The sequence below is a fragment of the Octopus bimaculoides genome, chromosome 11 (assembly GCF_046866305.1).
Source record: "Octopus bimaculoides isolate indiv1 chromosome 11, ASM4686630v1, whole genome shotgun sequence".
NCBI classification, from domain to species: domain Eukaryota; kingdom Metazoa; phylum Mollusca; class Cephalopoda; order Octopoda; family Octopodidae; genus Octopus; species Octopus bimaculoides.
This window is the reverse complement of record NC_142938.1, coordinates 97,501-116,698: the sequence shown is the minus strand read 5'-3', so window position 1 is coordinate 116,698 and position 19,198 is coordinate 97,501. Positions and strand designations below refer to the sequence as shown.

The 19,198-nt window shown below is 37.8% G+C and overlaps 3 protein-coding genes across 6 annotated transcripts in view; 2 read left to right on the top strand and 1 right to left on the bottom strand.

The window, feature by feature from the left end:
* The first annotated feature begins 407 nt into the window (after window positions 1-407).
* The window catches only part of LOC106881196 (uncharacterized), a 19,554-nt gene continuing 763 nt past the window's right edge, over window positions 408-19,198 (top strand). Inside the window, exons 1-3 of one of the 4 annotated variants that reach the window (XM_089359157.1) lie at window positions 408-432; window positions 14,874-15,162; window positions 16,997-17,152. In XM_089359157.1, the coding sequence (XP_089215283.1) occupies window positions 14,913-15,162; window positions 16,997-17,152 (406 nt within the window). In that variant the 5' untranslated portion in view covers window positions 408-432; window positions 14,874-14,912. Of the gene's footprint in view, window positions 433-9,112; window positions 9,137-10,136; window positions 10,277-11,435; window positions 11,575-14,873; window positions 15,163-16,996; window positions 17,153-19,198 lie in introns of those variants that run through there. The other 3 variants (XM_052971407.2, XM_014931492.3, XM_052971406.2) reach the window with 3 other exon arrangements.
* Window positions 622-3,003, top strand: LOC106881194 (protein zwilch homolog). The gene has a single exon (XM_014931490.3). It carries the CDS (start codon window positions 751-753, stop codon window positions 2,557-2,559), a length of 1,809 nt encoding a protein of 602 aa, XP_014786976.1. The 5' UTR covers window positions 622-750; the 3' UTR covers window positions 2,560-3,003.
* LOC106881195 (spermatogenesis-defective protein 39 homolog) lies at window positions 7,041-10,181 on the bottom strand. The gene has a single exon (XM_014931491.3). It carries the CDS (start codon window positions 8,892-8,894, stop codon window positions 7,176-7,178), a length of 1,719 nt encoding a protein of 572 aa, XP_014786977.1. The 5' UTR covers window positions 8,895-10,181; the 3' UTR covers window positions 7,041-7,175.

The window sequence follows — 19,198 nt, the reverse complement described above, 5'->3', positions numbered from 1 at the left end:
CATCCTTTTATTCATTTGTCTATCTATTTATTCCCTGTCCCTTTATTCATAAAATATATTTGTCAACTAAATGTGGTGGTCCTACAGAAGACGGTGTTACTGTTGTTTTTAACCACAGGAAGACATCCATATCTCTCTATCTCTTTATACACCTATCTATCTGCTTAATGAATTTAACAATTTGAAAACGTGGTTTCTTGCAAGATTCGGAATCTAAATCATAGGGAAAAGAAAATTTCGAAAAAGTTCAAAATTTTAGTGGGGGGAGTGGTGGTAGTGAGGGGGCGGTTAAACTTTTTTGGGGGGAGGCATATTAGTAATCTGCGACATCTAAAACGGAGGAAAGGTGCGAAACTGCAAACGACGACTTCGTTTATTTGAGACAGTTATTACGTGGGTTTCATATAAAGACTAAAATGGAAATGCTGAAACGTAATTACCGTCATTTTTATCATTTTCTTAGCTTTCATTTAAAAAAATTATTTTCACTTAATATATATATATTAAGTGAGACTGGGTGAGACTGTCTTTCTGTCTCTCCTTCACACATACATACATACATATATATATATATATATATATATATATATATATATATATATATGTGTGTGTGAAGGAGAGACAGAAAGACAGTCTCACCCAATTCACTATTTTTGTTTTTGTAACTAACCTTCATTTGTGGCGGTTTATTTAACAGCTGAGTTTAACTGAGAACCGAGATTTATTTAATTAAAATATTTTAAGGTAAATATGGATATTAAATTAATTCCTCAATTTCAGGAATGTCTCGGCAAGCTTTTCAAAAGCCCCACGACCAATAATAATGTCATCAAGTTTCAAGATACGATGTTATATATTGTTCGTGATGTGTCATTGTTTGGCGATTTGGATATTTTGCAGAACATCTTTTCTTTTACTCTGCCGTTTATTGTGGTTTGTCTCGGAAGAAAAGACAATGCCACTGTGAAAACTCGTAACAACTCATATGAAAGCAATCTATCTGATGTCCTTTCTCAGAAGAGTGATATTTCTGACGACAATAATAGTTTATATGAAGGTTCGCCTTTGGAAATGAAAGAATATGCCGATCTGAATCGTGTCGTTGTCTCTCCTTTGAAATCTGTGTATGTAAAGAACCAAAGTTCGTTTCTTCCCATTAGTCTTTCATATTCTAAACGTGTCTTGTCTGTTTTCTGCTCTCTTATGTTGTCGCCCAAATATTCTGTTAGCAAAGAAGAACGGATTCCGATTTTGGTGTATTGCAATGGAGAAGATTTGCTAAACACAGCATTTGTTTATGTCTCACCTGAAGTCGATGTTGATAGCAACAACATGTTGTTGTACTCCAGAATAACTGTTGCACAAACAACTAACAATCTTTCCTCCATTTCTTCCACTTCTGATGCTTTTCCTGAAAACATGCGCCAACTCCACAACAGAGCAGAATATCATGTGTTTGACAGTAGTACTGCCTCGAATAATGATCAAAGTGAAGAGACGAGTAAAATAATTCTCGAAGCAGAATGGAATAAATCCATGAAATACTTGGATAAACCTTCACCTGAAGCTAGGGTTACTGTCAAGGTTAAAATTGTGCCTGGAGATAAAACGGGACCAACTTATAAAAAATTCCAAGAGTTCTCAACTCTGCGAGGATTTTTTGAGGGACTTTCTAAAGGTAAAGTCAATTGGTTGATGCCAGAATCTGAAAGTACATCTGTTATTGACGATTTGAAGAATCTTTTTGAACACTTAAAGCTTGGTGATGCTGACATTGATGATAACTTCAATGAAAATGAGAATAATGAAGAAATTCCTCACAAAATACCTATGTTTAATCGAAAAGATCAGGACTTTTCTGATAGAGTTTGGAATGTTTTAATGAATTGTCACAGCTATGAAGAGCTTATTGACTGTCTAAACTTCATGTTTGATGAACTACAGTGTAAAAACATACAACCATTGGTGCACAAGACTAACAAGACTCGTATTGCTGAACTGGTGCGCAGCTCCTACATGAACAGTATGGACACCCCAGACATGGAAGGTTATGTACCATTGAAGCTACTGATTGATATAGGTGTTGAGAAACTATGTAATGACTACATCAGTATGTTGGTGTCCAACGAACTTGCAACACTTGACCAACTACAGTTCTACACTGACCGTGCCTGGAATATCCAAGAGAGAATGTCACGATTAGAAAAACTACACATTGTTTATGAGTTGGTCACCTTACTTGACGTATATCTTAAACTGCCTCACTCCACTTTGAGTTCTACAGCTTTGACTACATTAAAGCATTTCACCAGTAACCCACTAGAAAGTAAACAGACTTTTGAATTTTCTGTTCCTGTTTCCTGTATCAACAGTTTCCTGGACAAGTCCCAACCATATTTTTGGAAAACAATATTTGAAAATGTGAAAGATTCTTCCGAGCAGATGACAATCTCCTTCTTCAGTGTGTTACCAATTGACCACGTTTCGGTGTCCAATAACTATCTTGATGAGCCGAGTTACTACACTGTAAAAGTAGAACAACACAGCATGTCCTTATGAACAATTTACTGTGTTTGGTTCACGTTAAGTGACCCTCCCCAACCTCTCAATGACTTCTCAATGTTCAAACTGAAAATAATTTTTCTCCTTTACCTACACACAAAAAGACTTTAAAGAAATTATATTATGCATTTAAAGGATCATATCTTTGGGAATTCTACAAGAAACTTAAATGTGTTAGTAATACTATTTAGAAAAGTATTGTGTGATTACATGTATCCCTCTACTCCATCTTTTTCTTTCTCCATTTGGATGTGTGTGTCTTGTGCTAGATCATTTTCCACTTCATCTCTATATTTTTCTTTATTTGTGTGAAAAGATATCTGTGTTGAAGTAAGGAATCCCTGTCCTCTGCTAACATACCATAGACCTATGAAGCTGTTTTTAAATATGACATTTGTGGTAAATACTATATAATAAACCTGTAATTAAATGATTATTGAATACACTGTGTTTATAAATAATTTATAAAATTTGAATTAATGTTCATATGTATATTGGCATTACTCACTGAATATAAAGACATTCACACATTAGTCAAAAACTAAAAGTGAATGATCAACATCAAATTGGGAGATGAATAATTCATTGATACCATAGTAACAGTACCCTACCATTAAAGGATATATATGTCTGTGTGTTTGTGTATATATAAAGTTTTCAGACTAGTCATGTTTAATGAAAAATAACTTATTTACTTAAGTTTTAACATCATCTCCTTCGAAATAGTCACCTTGCTCAGCAATACACTGGCCCCAGCATTCCTGCCACTTGTATATATATGTATGTGTGTGTGTGTGTGTGTATATATGTACATACATATAGGTATGTATATATATATATATATATATGTACATACATATAGGTATGTACATACATATAAGTATGTATATATATATATATACATACATATATATATATATATATATATATATATATATATATATATGTATATATGTATAAATAAATATAGGGATGGTATTATTAAAATACCATCACAAGTGGCAAGCGAATTAGCGGCCGTACAGGCATATTAATAAAATATATACATACAATATTAGATATGTACATATATACACAAGGGTACTACATGAGTACCTATATCGCTAAAGATAGAAGTAAAAAAATACTTCTGAACCACCGAATAGTCACAAATCTATTACAGACATGAGAGGCAAAAATATCAGTGAACAATAATAATGTCTTACCTCTACTGGGTTAAGATTAGGGTTATTGTTCACTGATATTTTTGCCTCTCATGTCTGTAATAGATTTGTGACTATTCGGTGGTTCAGAAGTATTTTTTGACTTCTATCTTTAGCGATATAGGTACTCATGTAGTACCCTTGTGTATATATGTACATATCTAATATTGTATGTATGTATGTGTATATATATATATATATATATATATATATATATATATATATATATATATATCGCTGGCAACGATCATGCTTGGATGGTGCTTTTAACATTCCACAGGCACGGGTGCCAATCAGGTGGTACTGTCATTGGCCACATCAGTGATTTCGATTTCACTTACCTCAACAGGTTTTCGCAAGCAAGGTTTATTGTACAATGAATTAAGGGTACTCATAAGTGGCATAGGTCATGGGTTACGGTCTCACTTGACTTGATGGGTCTTCTCAAGCAACTGCTAGGGTGTGACACTTTTTCACACAGTTATCCTCATCCATTCGCAACACATGACCATACCAGTGCAGTTGTCTCTCTTGAACACCACATCTGAGGCTTTTTAAGTCCAACTTTTCTCTCAGGGCGCTTACACTCTGTCTAGTATGCACGCTGACATTACACATCCATCAGAGCATACTGGCTTCATTCCTTGCGAGCTTATGCATGTCCTCAGTAGTCACGGCTCATGTTTTACTGCCATGTAGCATGGCTGTTCGTAGACACGCGCCACAGTCTCTACCTTTTAATCTGAGCGATAGACCCTTTGTCACCAGCAGAGCAGAGGTAGGAGCTCTCTGAACTTTGCCCAGGCTTTTCTTATTCTAGCAGCTACACTTTCAGTGCACCCTCCCCTGCTACTGACTTGGTCACCTAGGTAACGGAAGCTATCAACTACTTCTAGTTTTTCTCCCTGGAATGTGACACAAGTTGTTCTCTGCACATTTTCAGTGTTTATTACTCCTGAGCATCTGCCACATACAAAAACTATCTTCCCAGTTAGCCTTCCTTTGATATTACTACACCTCTTGTGTGTCCATGGCTTACACTGGGTACATCTTATGGAGTTTCTACCTATGCCTTTTGTACACATCAAGCAGGGCCATCTGCCTGAAGGGATTCGTGGTTTGTCTGCCTTCCTACTTATTAAGACTTTGGTTTTAGCTAGGTTGACTCTAAGGCCCTTCAATTCTAATCCTTGCTTCCACACCTAAAACTTCTCTAGTTCTGATAATGACTCAGCAATTAAAGCAAGGGCATCAGCATAGAGGAGCTCCCAGGAGCATCCTGTCTTGAATTCCTGTGTTATTGCCAGGAGGATTATGATGAATATGAGGGGGCTGAGAACAGATCTTTGGGGTACCCCTACCCAGAATTCTTCACTGTACTCGTTGCCTACCCTCACCTTACTGACAGCATCCCTGTACATGGCTTGGACAGCTCTCACTAACCATTCATTTATCCCTAGTTTCCTCATTGACCACCAGGTAAGGGATCAGGGGACCCTGTCAAAGGCTTTCTCCATGTCAACGAAAGCCAGGTACAGAGGTTTATCTTTGGCTAGGTATTTCTCCTGCAGCTGTCTTACCAGAAATATAGCATCAGTGGTGCTCTTACTTGACACGAACCCAAACTGCATCTAATCCAGGATGACTTTCTCTCCAATTAATTGGGCTATGACCCTCTCCGTGACTTTCATTACCTGATCCAACAACTTGATACCTCTGTAATTATTCCTATTTAATACGTCACCTTTACCTTTGTAGCAGTTGACTATGGTGCTGCTACACCAGTCATTGGGTATGACTCCTTCATGTATCACCTGGTTGACTATACGGGTAACTAGGCTATAGCAAACACTGCCAGATAGTTTGAGCATCTCTGCGGTGATTCCTGATGGGTCGGGGGCTTTCCCTGTCTTCATGCCCTTAATTGCCTTATCTACCAAGGTACTGTCAATTCAGATAGCTGGTCCCTCTGTTGGGTTGGCATTCGGCAGACTCTCTTTCTCCCATTCATTTTCTTTATTTAACAACCTTTCATAGTGGCATCTCCAAACCTCTCTATTTGCAGCCTTGTTTAATGCAAGTGAACCATCATCCATGCGAACATATTCCTCTCTTAAATATAAATATATATGCATAAACTTAGATAAAAAACTTAGATATGTTTCGACCAAAGATTGGTCCAGGCCATGTCTAACTTAATAGCACCACCTGATGATATATATATGTATATATATGTGTGTGTGTGTATATATATGTATATGTATGTGAACATATATGTATGTACATATATGTGTATATATATATGTATGCATATGTATTACTCTTTTACTTGTTTCAGTCTTTTGACTGTGGCCATGCTGGAGCACCACCTTTAGTCGAGCAAATCGACCCCAGGACTTATTCTTTGGAAGCCTAGTACTTATTCTATTGATCTCTTTTGCCGAACCGCTAAGTTACGGGGACGTAAACACACCAGCATCGGTTGTCAAGCGATGTTGGGGAGATAAACACATACACACACATCCATATATATATATATACATATATACAACGGGCTTCTTTCAGTTTCTGTCTACTAAATCCACTCACAAGGCTTTGGTCGGCCCGAGGCTATAGTTGAAGTCACTTGCCCAAAGTGCCACGCAGTGGGACTGAACCCAGAACCATGTGGTTGGTAAGCAAGCTACTTACCACACAGCCACTCCTGCGCCTATATATATTATATATATATATATATGCATGCATGAATATATATATACATGCATATATATATATATATATATGCATATACATTTATTTATTTATTTATTTATGTGTTTCAGCCAAGTGGCTGCGGTCATGCTGGTGCACCACCGTGAGAATGTTATTGGTGTCTACATATGCCTTTACCCACAAGACCACCGAGACACCATATATATATATATATATATATATATATATAAGTCAGTAAATGGTGGGGTTGTGTTATATATATATATATATATATGCATGCATGACTATATGTATATATATGTGTGTGTGTGTGTGTATATATATATATATATATATATATATACACACACACACACTTTTATAGAAATTTTTTCTTTTCGTGATCAAGTCATTGAAGAGTTACACCTCTACTTTTTTTAGGATTTCAAAAACTAGTGGCAAGAAGGTAGCTACCCTTGCAGAGATCTTGCAAGTGAGTTTTTTTTAAAGCAGCTGACATATTAAACTAATAATTTGTTCAAGTAGAAATAAAATAATAGAAATAAAAATATTGAACATGTGAAGTTTTAAGTAATCAATATTTATGTACATATTTATATACACATTAGAATGGCTATAACAACTGGGCATTCACACACACATATAGTATATGTATGTATATATATATTTCATCAATAGAGAAAGTTTAAGAACAGTTTTTCATTTCCATTTGATGGTTGATGTGTTCAGAGCATCTATGGCTTTCTGATGTAACTCAGCATTTGCTGAAAATTTCTGAGCAAATATTTCCAGCTCTCGGCGATCTTTCATTGCAACACATGTTTCAATGAAAGTCTCATAACATTTTAGTTTTTGAGAAAGTTGCAAACACTTTTCATTGTCGTTCATGGCCAACAGGTATTTTTTAATGTCAGCCTCCTCTGCTCCGAACTGATACAATAGTTCTGCAACTTTATCAAGTCCTATCACTGCCCTAAGTCTCTTGCCACTGAAAATATTACCTTTTGTTGTTAACATATCTTCAATGCTAGGCCAGGCTTTCAAGTAAGCCCTGGCAGTTAAAGTTGTCCATAAAAACTGTTTTTCTGTTAATTGGTGTTTGTTGCGCAAGATATTTGGTGAGGCAAATTCTGCTTCTTTGTCATTGTAATGATACAAAGCACTATAATATAAAGAATAAATCACAGATGTATCAACGAGAGGTTTTGTAGGTGGGATTTTTTGTAAAATGGTGTTACGTTGGTCACTTTTATCCATACTTTCAACAGTATTTTGCCATTCTAAAAGTGCAAGTTGACTTTCAATCAACCAAAGTTCTGTTGACATACCTGGGTAACTGGATTTGTATTCTTGCAGACATTTTTTGAGGCTGCTAAACTTATTGGCTAAATCCTTACAGCTGATTGCTTGCTTATACATGGTCATAGCAGCTTCCTCGTGCATATCCATTCCTTTTAAAAAACATATCAGTTCAGAGTAATTCTTCAGAGCCCGCATATGACTGGTGTAATGATTAGCAGCAATGGGATGGCTCTTGAGAATGTCATGGAATATACTGTCTTTGAGTGTCTGGCGAAGAAATAGGACAACTGTAATAATTATGTTACCATCATGACTTTCAGTAGCTTTATTTAAAATCTCTACCTTGTCTTCACGCGTTCGGTACATATTAATGCCAGAGTGGACTTCACCATCTCGAATTCTTTTGAGGGTCTCAGAAATCGGAGGTTTTAACCACTTTTCACGATCAGCTGTCCTTAGTGAGTGTTTTAAAGAAATTACCTCGGCTTCAAGTTTATGGAGGGATGACGAAGACGCTGTTTTGGGAACAGATTTTTCGATTACATCATCTATACTTAAGTTAGAATCTGCAGAACTGAAGCCAGGCTTAGGGAATGTTTGGCTAGAGGTGTGTTGACTACCTCGCCTCGTATTGGCGTGTGGATCAGGTAGAATAGCACTGGTTGTATCGCTTTTTGATCGGCCGTGACCATAGGAAGATGATCCTGTTTGTTGCAAACTGCTGCTATTTGACTCAGTAGCTGGAGTCGAAGGAGAAGATGAACAATGTTGATTGCTACCTGGTAAATTCGAGGGTTTCGCTGGTGTGCCTGTTCTCGATATAAGATTCGCCTGGTTTGATTTTAAACTCAGATTTTTAGCATGTGCCAGTGGGTGGTCTCCAGGTGTTGTTGCAGTTTCACAGTCTATGAGAGAAGCAAGACTTTCACTTACTTCATCTTCTTCATCTCTACATGAAAGGATCTTTGAAGCAAAATCTGATGCGTTGTCAACAGAGATATCATCATCGAATAAATTAAACTTGATGGCTGAACGTTCAATTTGTGACACGGCCCAGAAATCGTCGCCGTCGATTGTGTTTTGGCGGCTCCGGCCGCTGTTCAGGTAAGTTGACATCGGCGAAATATACCTGTGTAGATACAACTGAATTCAAATTATCCGGCTTGGACAAAAGAGACGACTGTAAACAATTCAGTACCGTGTATAGGAAAGTAAAGCGCATAAGACCAGTGGGAGTGGTTCTTCCCTCAACTTGGAGAGAAAGACAACGTCAATGACATCACTTCCTGTCGACTGCTAACTCTCACCTCAGCGGTAGCCTCCCTTAGATTTTTTGATCTGCGCTCGCGCACGCGCCGGTAAGATAGGATTATTTCTTTAGCTCTATAATTTTTAGCCACACACTCTCATTATCATCATTAACTAGAGCATCGTGTATTTTATGTTATTCATGTCGAGACAATAATAGCACATGAGGTAAATGAAATAATGAGATTTTATGGACATTAAAAGACTTAACATCACATTACAATGTTGGACTGGGCATATAATTAACGGCATAACTACACCCCTGCTCGTTCGCTTCTTGTGGAAGGAGCAATTGTCAGGAATCCTGTCTGTTTCAAACGATTAGTATAAAGAAACGGGCTGATGCGGCTGGTAAGCTGATAAGACACTGTACGTAACAGGGAATAAGTGTCATTGCTGTTCATGCAACCCATTTTTTGTTTCTTACCTAACTCATCTTTCTAACTGCAATCGTATCATTTGGGTCAAAAAGTTGGTGGCATTCTATAGAGAGTTAGTGGATAATATTAGCAATGATGACCTGAGATCGTCCGGGTAGTCTCTATTTGAAAACTTTAAAATCAAGTATTGGGAAGTCTTTTGTCTGGCAGTGCCACGGATGGGAAATATTGTTCGGAATAAACTCTACAGTCATGGCCATGTTTAGAGCTGTTGACAAGCGAACATGTACGTGATACACACAGGCCGACGAAATTGACTATTACGAACTCGTTCAGTGTTAGTGCATTATGTGGGTTTATGTCGAATAGTTGTTATTATATGTGGGACGGATCTAACTGTTGACCGAGTCTAATATCGAATCACTGTTCATTCGGCAAGGAAATGTCGGTTGTCTTCCTCTGTCTGATGGTTATAGCAAAGGAAGTTGTAGGTTTGATGTGGTTGAAAGGTCTGAAAAGAGCTTTTCCTCTCAGAACAATCTCTCATCAACTTCTTCAAGTACCTCTCAGAGAGGAGGAAGAGGATATAGAGGGAGGTGCTGTCCTAATAAATTTCATGAAAGGTGGCTGCAAGAGATGAAATTGGCATAGCTAAATGGGTTGGCATTGCCACGGTAGGCTAATGGTAACAACTATGAACAAGTATTGTCCTCAGTTGTGACAGTCAGCCAGGCTGGAAGTTGTCTTAGTTATCTGCCCTTCCGTCTCAGTTATCTGCCCCTGTCGCTCCTCCATGTTGGGACAGTTCAGGTAAAAATATTTGCATTTCTTGGTTTTAAACTTGTTTCGTTTACTTTTAAGCGGAGAAACTTTTGATAATCTTATAGAAACATTATATGTCAGATAGTCAATGTTTTGTTAGTATTTTGTGTTCTGCTCTACGTTGTGTCTCTGTTCAATGATATAAATTACAGCTCCTCCACCTCAATCCTGTCAGGAACCACTGATTTCATTAGTTTGGGGCCACAACACGACTGTAATCATCACTGTATTATACCATATCAACACTGTAGATAAACTATATCCTCTAGGAACATATAGAGTTGAAAGTCCAAAGTGTGTGCACTTATTTCTACTTTTCATCAAAATAGTTTCGGTATTTTCACCAGCAGACGATTTACATTTCCACCTTTCGTTTGTTATAAGACGTTTTAAACCAGGGATGATCGAAATTAGATCGGGTTTTTGGTGCGTCCTTCACTAACTATTAATCCTATAATGTATTGTATATTATATACAATGTTAATGTGGTGGAGGCGAAGAATACGCATACCACCCGTTTTCGGTGTAACCCTAACTCTAAATCTATCCTAATCCTAACCCCCGAAAACGGGTGGTGTGCGTATTCTTTACCTTCGCCTATTAATGTTATGAAAACGTCTTTAATCTTGTTAATTTGAACATTTGTAACTAAAATATTTTCAAATGGTCAAACAATAGTTCTACTCCCTATTTTCGCGAGTCCCATTAGAAATAGCAGCCAAATTCCGTTAAATTACAAGGGCAATGGTAAAAGTGACAAACGTCAATAACGAGGGAAAGGGAGTGATTGTAAGCGATGCAGAATGGTGACGGTGGTGTGGACCCTGATCGGAAGCGGTTCTTCTTTACAGGCATCTTGATCGGAGATAGAAATGTAGATTAATGATAGGGAGAAAAGGGGCTTGAATATGGACTAAGCCAATGTCATTTTTCTTTACTTAGCGAACTTGGTGATTAAGAGAGAGGGCTGAAAATGGAGATTTGAAAAAATATTGATGAAATGTTGCAGGGAGCTTGCATGGGTGTGACCGTCTCCAGCATTGCTTATCATCAATCTTCATAGTTCTTTGTTATCTTTGTGTGTTCTTTTGAGATCAGTTTTCACTATTTAGTTCCATGTCTTCCTAGGTCTTCCTTTCTTGCAGAACCCCTCCATTTCATGCACCTGGCACTTCTTTATGCTGCTGTGATCATCCTCATGAATTTCATGTCTATACCAGGCCAGTCGTCTCTCTTGCATTCTTCATCTGATTCTTCTTGTATTTCAGTTTCCTCTCAGCTCATTGGTAAATATCCAACATGTTTGCATCATTTAGTTCTAATTTTTGCAAATCTTCTTTTGTGTATGTGCTATCATCGTCATCATCATCATCATTTAATGTCCGTATTGGTATGTTTGGATGGTTTGAGTGGATCTTATGGGCCCAAGGACTGCATTATGCTCCATGTCTGCTTTGGTAGGGTTTCTACTACTGGATGCCCTTCGTAATGCCACCTACTTTACAATAAGTACTGGATGCCCTTTTCATGGCACTAGCACTGTTGAAGTTGCCATGTAGCTTGCAAGACTATGAATCCTGAGGGAGCTGGAGTCAGTTTTATATCAGGGGAGGAAGAGTTAGAGTATGAGAGAAGAGAGTGCAGAGAGCAGGTTCTTGTAGAAGAGGTGCATGGTTACTTATATTTAGGGGAGGGTGAGAGTGATCAGTAGAAGCTGTGAAGAAATAAATAGATGAAGTGTCCAGGTGACTCCTCAAGGCATAAGGTAAGTAGGAGTGGATGGGGAGGGCTATTGCAAGACTGTGTGGGGAGGCAGCCTGCAGCGGTAAAAGAAGTTTGGCAAGGTAAAGGGTTATAACTGATGAGGTATGAATTGGAGAGAAGGGAGATGAAGGTTGCAGGGAGAATGTCAGGATAGTAATGATACAGTTGTGAAGAGTGAGGAATGACAAGGTGGGGTTAAGCTGCAGGGGCATGGAGGAGAGGTAGTTTAGTTTCTTGGTTGGTGTTGAGTCAGTGTAATGCCGAAGCAGATGGGTTTCCTCAAGAACTTTGTATCACCAGACTTCCTGGCCCATTCTCATCTCCTGCATGAGGCTCAACATCTTGAGATCAGCCCTCACCACTTCATCCTACATCTTCCTGGGACTCCCTCTTCCATAAGTTCCATCCACTTCGGCAATCAACACTTCTTTATGCAGCTGTTCTCATCTGTATGCATCACATGACCAGAGACCCAGGAAGAGTTGGGATGAAGTGGTGATGGCTGATCTAAAGATGTTGAGCCTCATACAAGAGATGACAAAGTTTTGCTTTTCTGGATGAGTTTTCTCAAGCACAGAAAATTGTCAATCATGGTCCTTTGTCATCTCCTCTGTGAAGCTTAACATCTGGAGGTAATTTTTCACCACTTTATTCCACACCTCCCTGGTCTTCTTCTTCCATAGATCCTGTTCACATTTAGTGATCTATTGTCTTCATCCATACACATCACATGATCATACCAATGCAGTGTCCTCTCTTGCACACAACATTTGATACCTCTTATGTCTAATTTTTCTCTCAACACATTTACATTTTGTTGTACATACACATTGACAGTGTACATCAACAGAGTATGTTGGCTTCATTTCTTTCCACTTTTGTGTGTTCTCATTACTATGTAGCATAGTTGTTTATACAAGCATCATATAATCTGCCTTTTACTCTAGTGGAAAGGCTCTTTGCTATTTACTGGCTCATAAAAAGCACCATTCAAGCATGATCGTTGCCTGACTAGTTCCCGTGCTGGTGGCACGTAAAAAGCACCATTTGAGCATGGTCGTTGCTAGTACTGCCTGATCGGCCCTCATGCCGGTGGCATGTAAAAAGTACCCACTACACTCTCAGAGTGGTTGGTGTTAGGAAGGGCATCGAGATATAGAAACTTTGCCAGATCAGATTAGAGCCTGGTGCAGCCTTCTGGCTTGCCAGCCCTCAGTCAAACTGTCCAATCCATGCCAGCATGGAAGGCGGATGTTAAATGACAATGATGATGATGAAGAGCATTCTGAACTCTCTCCAGAAATATGCAGATTTATATTTTATCCAAGTATACTGTCACAATATTGTTTTCATATGAACTAAATCCCTCATTTTCCCTAACAAAACCAATTGAAAATGTGAGTGTATGATCAAACATTGTTTTTTCCACAAAATATTTAAGAAATTGGGGTGCATCTTATGTGAGGCTGTACCTTATATGCTGGCAAATGCAGCTTCTGCGGAAATCACTAGTGCTGATGTCACAAAAAAAAAGCACCAAGTACATAGTATAAATTGGTTAGCATTATGAAACATATCCAACTGTAGAATCCATATCAAAGCTGATGTTGGAGTGCACCACATTTCTGCAGTTTGCCAGATCCTGTCAAACTGTCCAACTCATGCCAGCACAGAAAAAGAGATGTTAAATGATGTTGATGTGTTTGTGATTGTGATTGTGTATTACTCCTGTCTTGACATCACATGATGGTTGTAAATGAGCATCACTGTCATGCAAGCAGTGTTCATTCCCAGTTTTTTTTGAGGAAAACATGTTTGGTCTTGGGGAAATATTGTGTTGACAAATTCCATCTGACCCACGTGAGCATTAAATGTTGATGATCACCATCATTGTATTAACATGTACATTTCCATGGGCCAGACAGGAGTATGTTAGGGCACCCTTCATGATGCCACTCCTAATGTGTTTCTGAGTGAAGTAATAATATCCAAGTCCATTCAACAACAAACAGTCCAGACAAGCTTACACGGAGACCTGGAAACAAATACATCATTTGAATGAAAATTTTATTTACAACCAGTTGACACACAAAGACAAGGGGAAATATCAACTCACTTGTACAAACACACACACACAGATGCAGACACATGCATGCACACACACGCACACACAAATGATAGGTAAGGTGTCAAAGGACATATAGATAATCTGTACATAGAATTAGTGCTCAGTAGAAACCAAGTACCTAAACTCTGATGTTAAATGTAAGGATGCAGGATCCCTATGAATAAGAGTTGGCTCTCTCAACAAATGGTCAGTACAAGGTTGGTAGAAGAGATAGGGTTGGACATCAAAGAAGAAAAAGAAATATCTTTTGAGATGAGAGTTTTGGATTTGTACAAAATGCATTAAGTGAGATGCATACATCGTATGAAAATGGTTGGTGTTTGTCAGGTTAAGGCTAAAGTTCATAGATTTGATAGAGATATTAAATCAAGGATGTTAAAATGGAATGTGTCTGATTGTCGTGGTATTAGTAACTCAACAGAAATGTAATAACTAAATTTAGTTAATGTAATTACCTAGTAACAATAAAAACAGATCAAAGTATGATCTAAGGCTTGAGGGTAGAATTTGTCACATTCATATGTGTATATATAACTACAGTTTTTATGTCTTGTTATTGCTTTTCTATCTTACTCAGCAGGTTATCAATTGTAATTTGTTGATACTCATAATTTCTTTGACTTGAGTAATCTTTGAGTTTTATTCTTACTTTATTTCCTTCTTGGTTAATGTTGTCTTTATTAACACTTTCAGTTACCACATTTTGTGCATTTTGAAAGCAAACAATGACAAATGGATACAGACATTCAAGACTTAAAAATGAAATTGTCTGGCGAAGACTTCAACATGAAAGGAGGAAGGGGTAGCTTGGAAATAGTCAGCCTCATTTTTGTATTTACAGCTAATGTTCTCTACTGCTTAGCTGCCTTTACTCATGCCTGGTTCCAGCTGCCACCCCACTCGTTTTATGGCCTGTGGTGGGTGAAGTTCTGTGATTGCCTTCGATGTCAGATTATCCCAGCTTTTTATGCAGAAGAACCAGGTAAGATGTTTCGATAGCTTTTAGAAATTTTTATATTTAACCTATGGATAGGTGATTGAGCACTTCACAGTGATACACTACCTCTTAAGAATATGAACATGTAGAGATGAGCCCTTCCTCATCTCCCAGTAAAAGAACAGAAGTTACAATATTAAGGAATCGATGGGAATAAAAATGTTGGTGATGAGAGATATGATGTGAAGGGCATCTCTTGCTGAGTGCCTGTGCCTTCCTTAAACTATTTTTTGATTAATTGAAAGATAGCTTTAGAAATTTTAAGCAGTATCCATTTCTCCTCTAATCACTTGAGTGCTTTTTGATAAAATATATAACAAAATTGGCAATGTCCCAACAAAATTGTCATTACAAACTTTACATGTCTACTCTGTCTCTCCTGTAGTAAATCAAGGAGGCTGGTTTCACGATTTCTCCCTAATACAGGACCATAAAATAGATGACAAGGATGACAGTGTTCCATGTCCACAGTGCCACATCAGGGAAACCTAGTTGATACTTTTCAAACAGTTGGAAATTTCTGAGCAGGTTACCAATGCTTTTGCTACCCCTGCTGCTCTATGCTATCCCCGCATGAATTTAAATTCAGTTCCAATTCTCCACTAGTAGTAGTGATTGGAACACCCTCAGGAAAAGTTTTAGATGTGTGAAGAAATCTGGCCTTCTTACCTCTGTTGGGATGCTATCTCATCTTGACTGACCATAAGATGAGAGCAAGTGCGTGTATACTTCAGAGATTCTGATAGCTACCACATCTATGTCAAGTGACTTGAAATCATTGAGCAAGTGACCTTACTTCTAAGCTGATCCCAGGTCATATACATTTGTACACCACATCCTGACAACAGCCATGTTTGTTGGAGGAAGTCCCTCACCTTAGTCTTTGTGAAGGCGAGGGGTTCCAGTCCTCTTTTCAGGTGTGTGTTTCTTGAATGGAAATCCCTACACTGGATGAGAAATCCCTACACTGGATGAGAAATTTATAAAAATTCTTTAGATATTTAATATCTTTTTTTAGTAACCTGTCTTTGCAAATTTTGAAGAGGAATTTTTGAAATTCCTTTCTTTTTGTCTCAATTTTGTCTTTCATGTGTGTATGTCTGTTGCTTTTACACATTAGTAAAAGATGAGATACATGAATAAGACAACTAATAAACCTGTATGTTAAAAGAAAAATACTTTATTCTGCTTAAATTGCACAGTCGAGTTTATTAGTGTAACAACTGGAAATATAGTGAAATAGGGATTGGCCATTGGAAAGTTAATTAACAACACTATTGTTAAGATACTTGATATCATAAAGAAAGTAGCCAGAAGACAAATCTGTCCTTGGATAAGATGTGACAGCTAAGTTTGCTACAAAATCTGGTATTGTTTTTTTGAGAGATCTACTGTGTTTATAGAATTAAGAGACAACACAATAACTCCCATTAATTCTTAGGCTGATATTTTATTCACTCAGCCATTTTATCTCAGGTTATCATGTTTACAAACTAACAACCATGCATATTCTTAATAATTTTAATCTGAAGATTGATAATTCAGGCATTCTAGAGTCAAAAATGTGCCTATTTTTACTCTGCAGTATCATAGTCTTCACAGTTGTATTTCTGGTAAATCAAGAATTAGCTAGTGATGGTCTTTAGTTGCAGGAATTAGATCCTAATGTGAAATGTTACTCTCAGTTTTATCTCATGGGAATGCCACCTGACACCCTTTATAGTTTTTAGTTTCATTTCTAGCAAGTTTTCTATCATTGATTTAAATGTATTTTTTAAATAATTCATCCTTATGCTCCTATCTCTTATTTCCTTTCTAGCATGGTACCATGTAATGCAAGGTCTCAGCCTCACTGGGTGGATTAGTCTTGTGGTCTCCATGATGATGCTTTTGTCCAAAAGAATTGATGTCTATCTCCCAATTATTTTGCGAACTAATCGCCAGGTGACTGTATCTGCTCTGTGTCTCTTATCTGGTAAGTCTTTTATGTTGTAATTTCCACAGACAAATAACAGCCCCATCCCATCTCATACATACTGTTGGGTTAGGTTAAGTGCAAGGCTGGTTACTGTGACTTAAGTTTGTAAATATCTTAAAAAATAAATTCCAGAATGAAAGAAACAAAATTAATTTCTTGAGAAAGAACCAAAATATCTTAGATATTTAGTGGTGCAGGAATGTGATGTAACATTGTTGCTTATCCTGAAGTGGATCCTGGATCATATTTACAAAGATAATAATGATAAAAGAATTTGAACTTTTGTTGATAGTAGGAGCAATAGCATCCGTTGTTGGTGGAGATCTGTGTCACAACCTATATTATATACTTTAACAATATCATCATCTTCATTCTCCTCATCATCAACTAATGTCTGTTTTCCATACTGGCATGAGTCGGATGGTTTGACAGAAGCTGAAGGGCTGTTCAGACCCTATGTCTGTTTCGGCATGGTTTCTATGGCTGGATGTCCCTTCCTAATGCCAACTACTTTACAGAGTGTGGACTTGGTGCTTTTGCACAGCACCAGTGTGGATGCTTTTTTTTTTTTTTTGTGGTCTCAGCACTTACAAGCCTGAAGATGTTTGACAAGTGACTGAGTGGAATTGTGGTTGTGGACAGGTCACAGAAGTGTGTGAGGAAAACTCTATAATACTTCATAATAGAGAGTCTTATATATCATCATCATCTTTCAATGTCTGTTGTCCATGCTGGCATGGGTTGGACAGTTTGACTAGGGCTAGTAAGCTGAGGGGCTGCACCAGACTCCAGTCTGATTGGCATGGTTTCTATGGCTGGATGCTCTTCTTAATGCCAACCACTACAAGTGTGCAATGGGTGCTCTTGTGTGCCACACGATGGTTTGGTTAGTTGTATGCATATTGGTTGTGGGAGGGGGATAGTAAACTTTGTTTACAATTTTGATATGTAAACATATATACATGTGTGCATGCACTCACTCATTCATGTGCACAGATACATGCACGTACACACATGCATGTATGTGTGAGCCTTTGCACTCACACACACACAATACATGTGTGTGTGTGTGTGTGTGTGTGTATCATCATCATCGTTTAACGTCTGGTGTTCCATGCTGGTATATATATGCATATACTTATATAAACACACACCTATATCTATACACCTGCATACATATGTTCATATACACATACAAAATATATACACACAAAATATATCTATGGTGTGTAATGTATTGGCTCATACCCATAAATAATGCGGTTTTTTCATTTGCATGAACTAAAAGTCGGAGGGGGATGGGATAAACCACCTGCATCAACTTGCTATAAAAGCAGGTAGTAATTTTACCTTGTACTTATTCTTAGTGCAAGTTTTGAAGAGTGCAGTTCGATTTTAATAGTTATTTTTTCAAAGCTATAATGGAAGTGACAAAGGAGCATATTCAGCATATTTTGCTTTATGAGTTCAATAAGGGCAACAACGCAACAGAAGGTGCGAGGAGTATTAAAGCCGTATACAGGGATTGGACAATAAACATAAACCAGTGTCAACAGTTGGTCCAGAAATTCCGAGCCGGAAACTGCAGACTAGAAGATGACCCTTGTCCTGGAAGATCTGTAGAGTTTGACGAGGACATCCTAAAAAACATTGGTGGAGCAAAATCCCATTGTAACTGTTGAAGAACGAGCAGAGAAGCTTGGATTTGGTCATTCAACCATTCATCGAAAAGTCAGCAAATTGGGTCGATAGGTTCCTCACAAACCTTCTAAGTCTAATCGCACAGAGAGAGTGAATGTGTGCTCTTCTTTGCTGTCACATCCCATGAATGAACCTTTTTTGGACCAGATAGTGACTGGTGATGAGAAGTGGGTTCTCTATAAAAATGTCAAGCACTGAGAACAGTAGGTTAGAGTATTATCTAATTGGTAATTTGAAGAATCATACAAGAAACTTCATTTGATGGGGACATGAGGAAATCAAGTCTTTCTGCTAAGCTGAGCTGACACTCTTGGTATGAGCTGGAGCAGATTCGAAAACAGA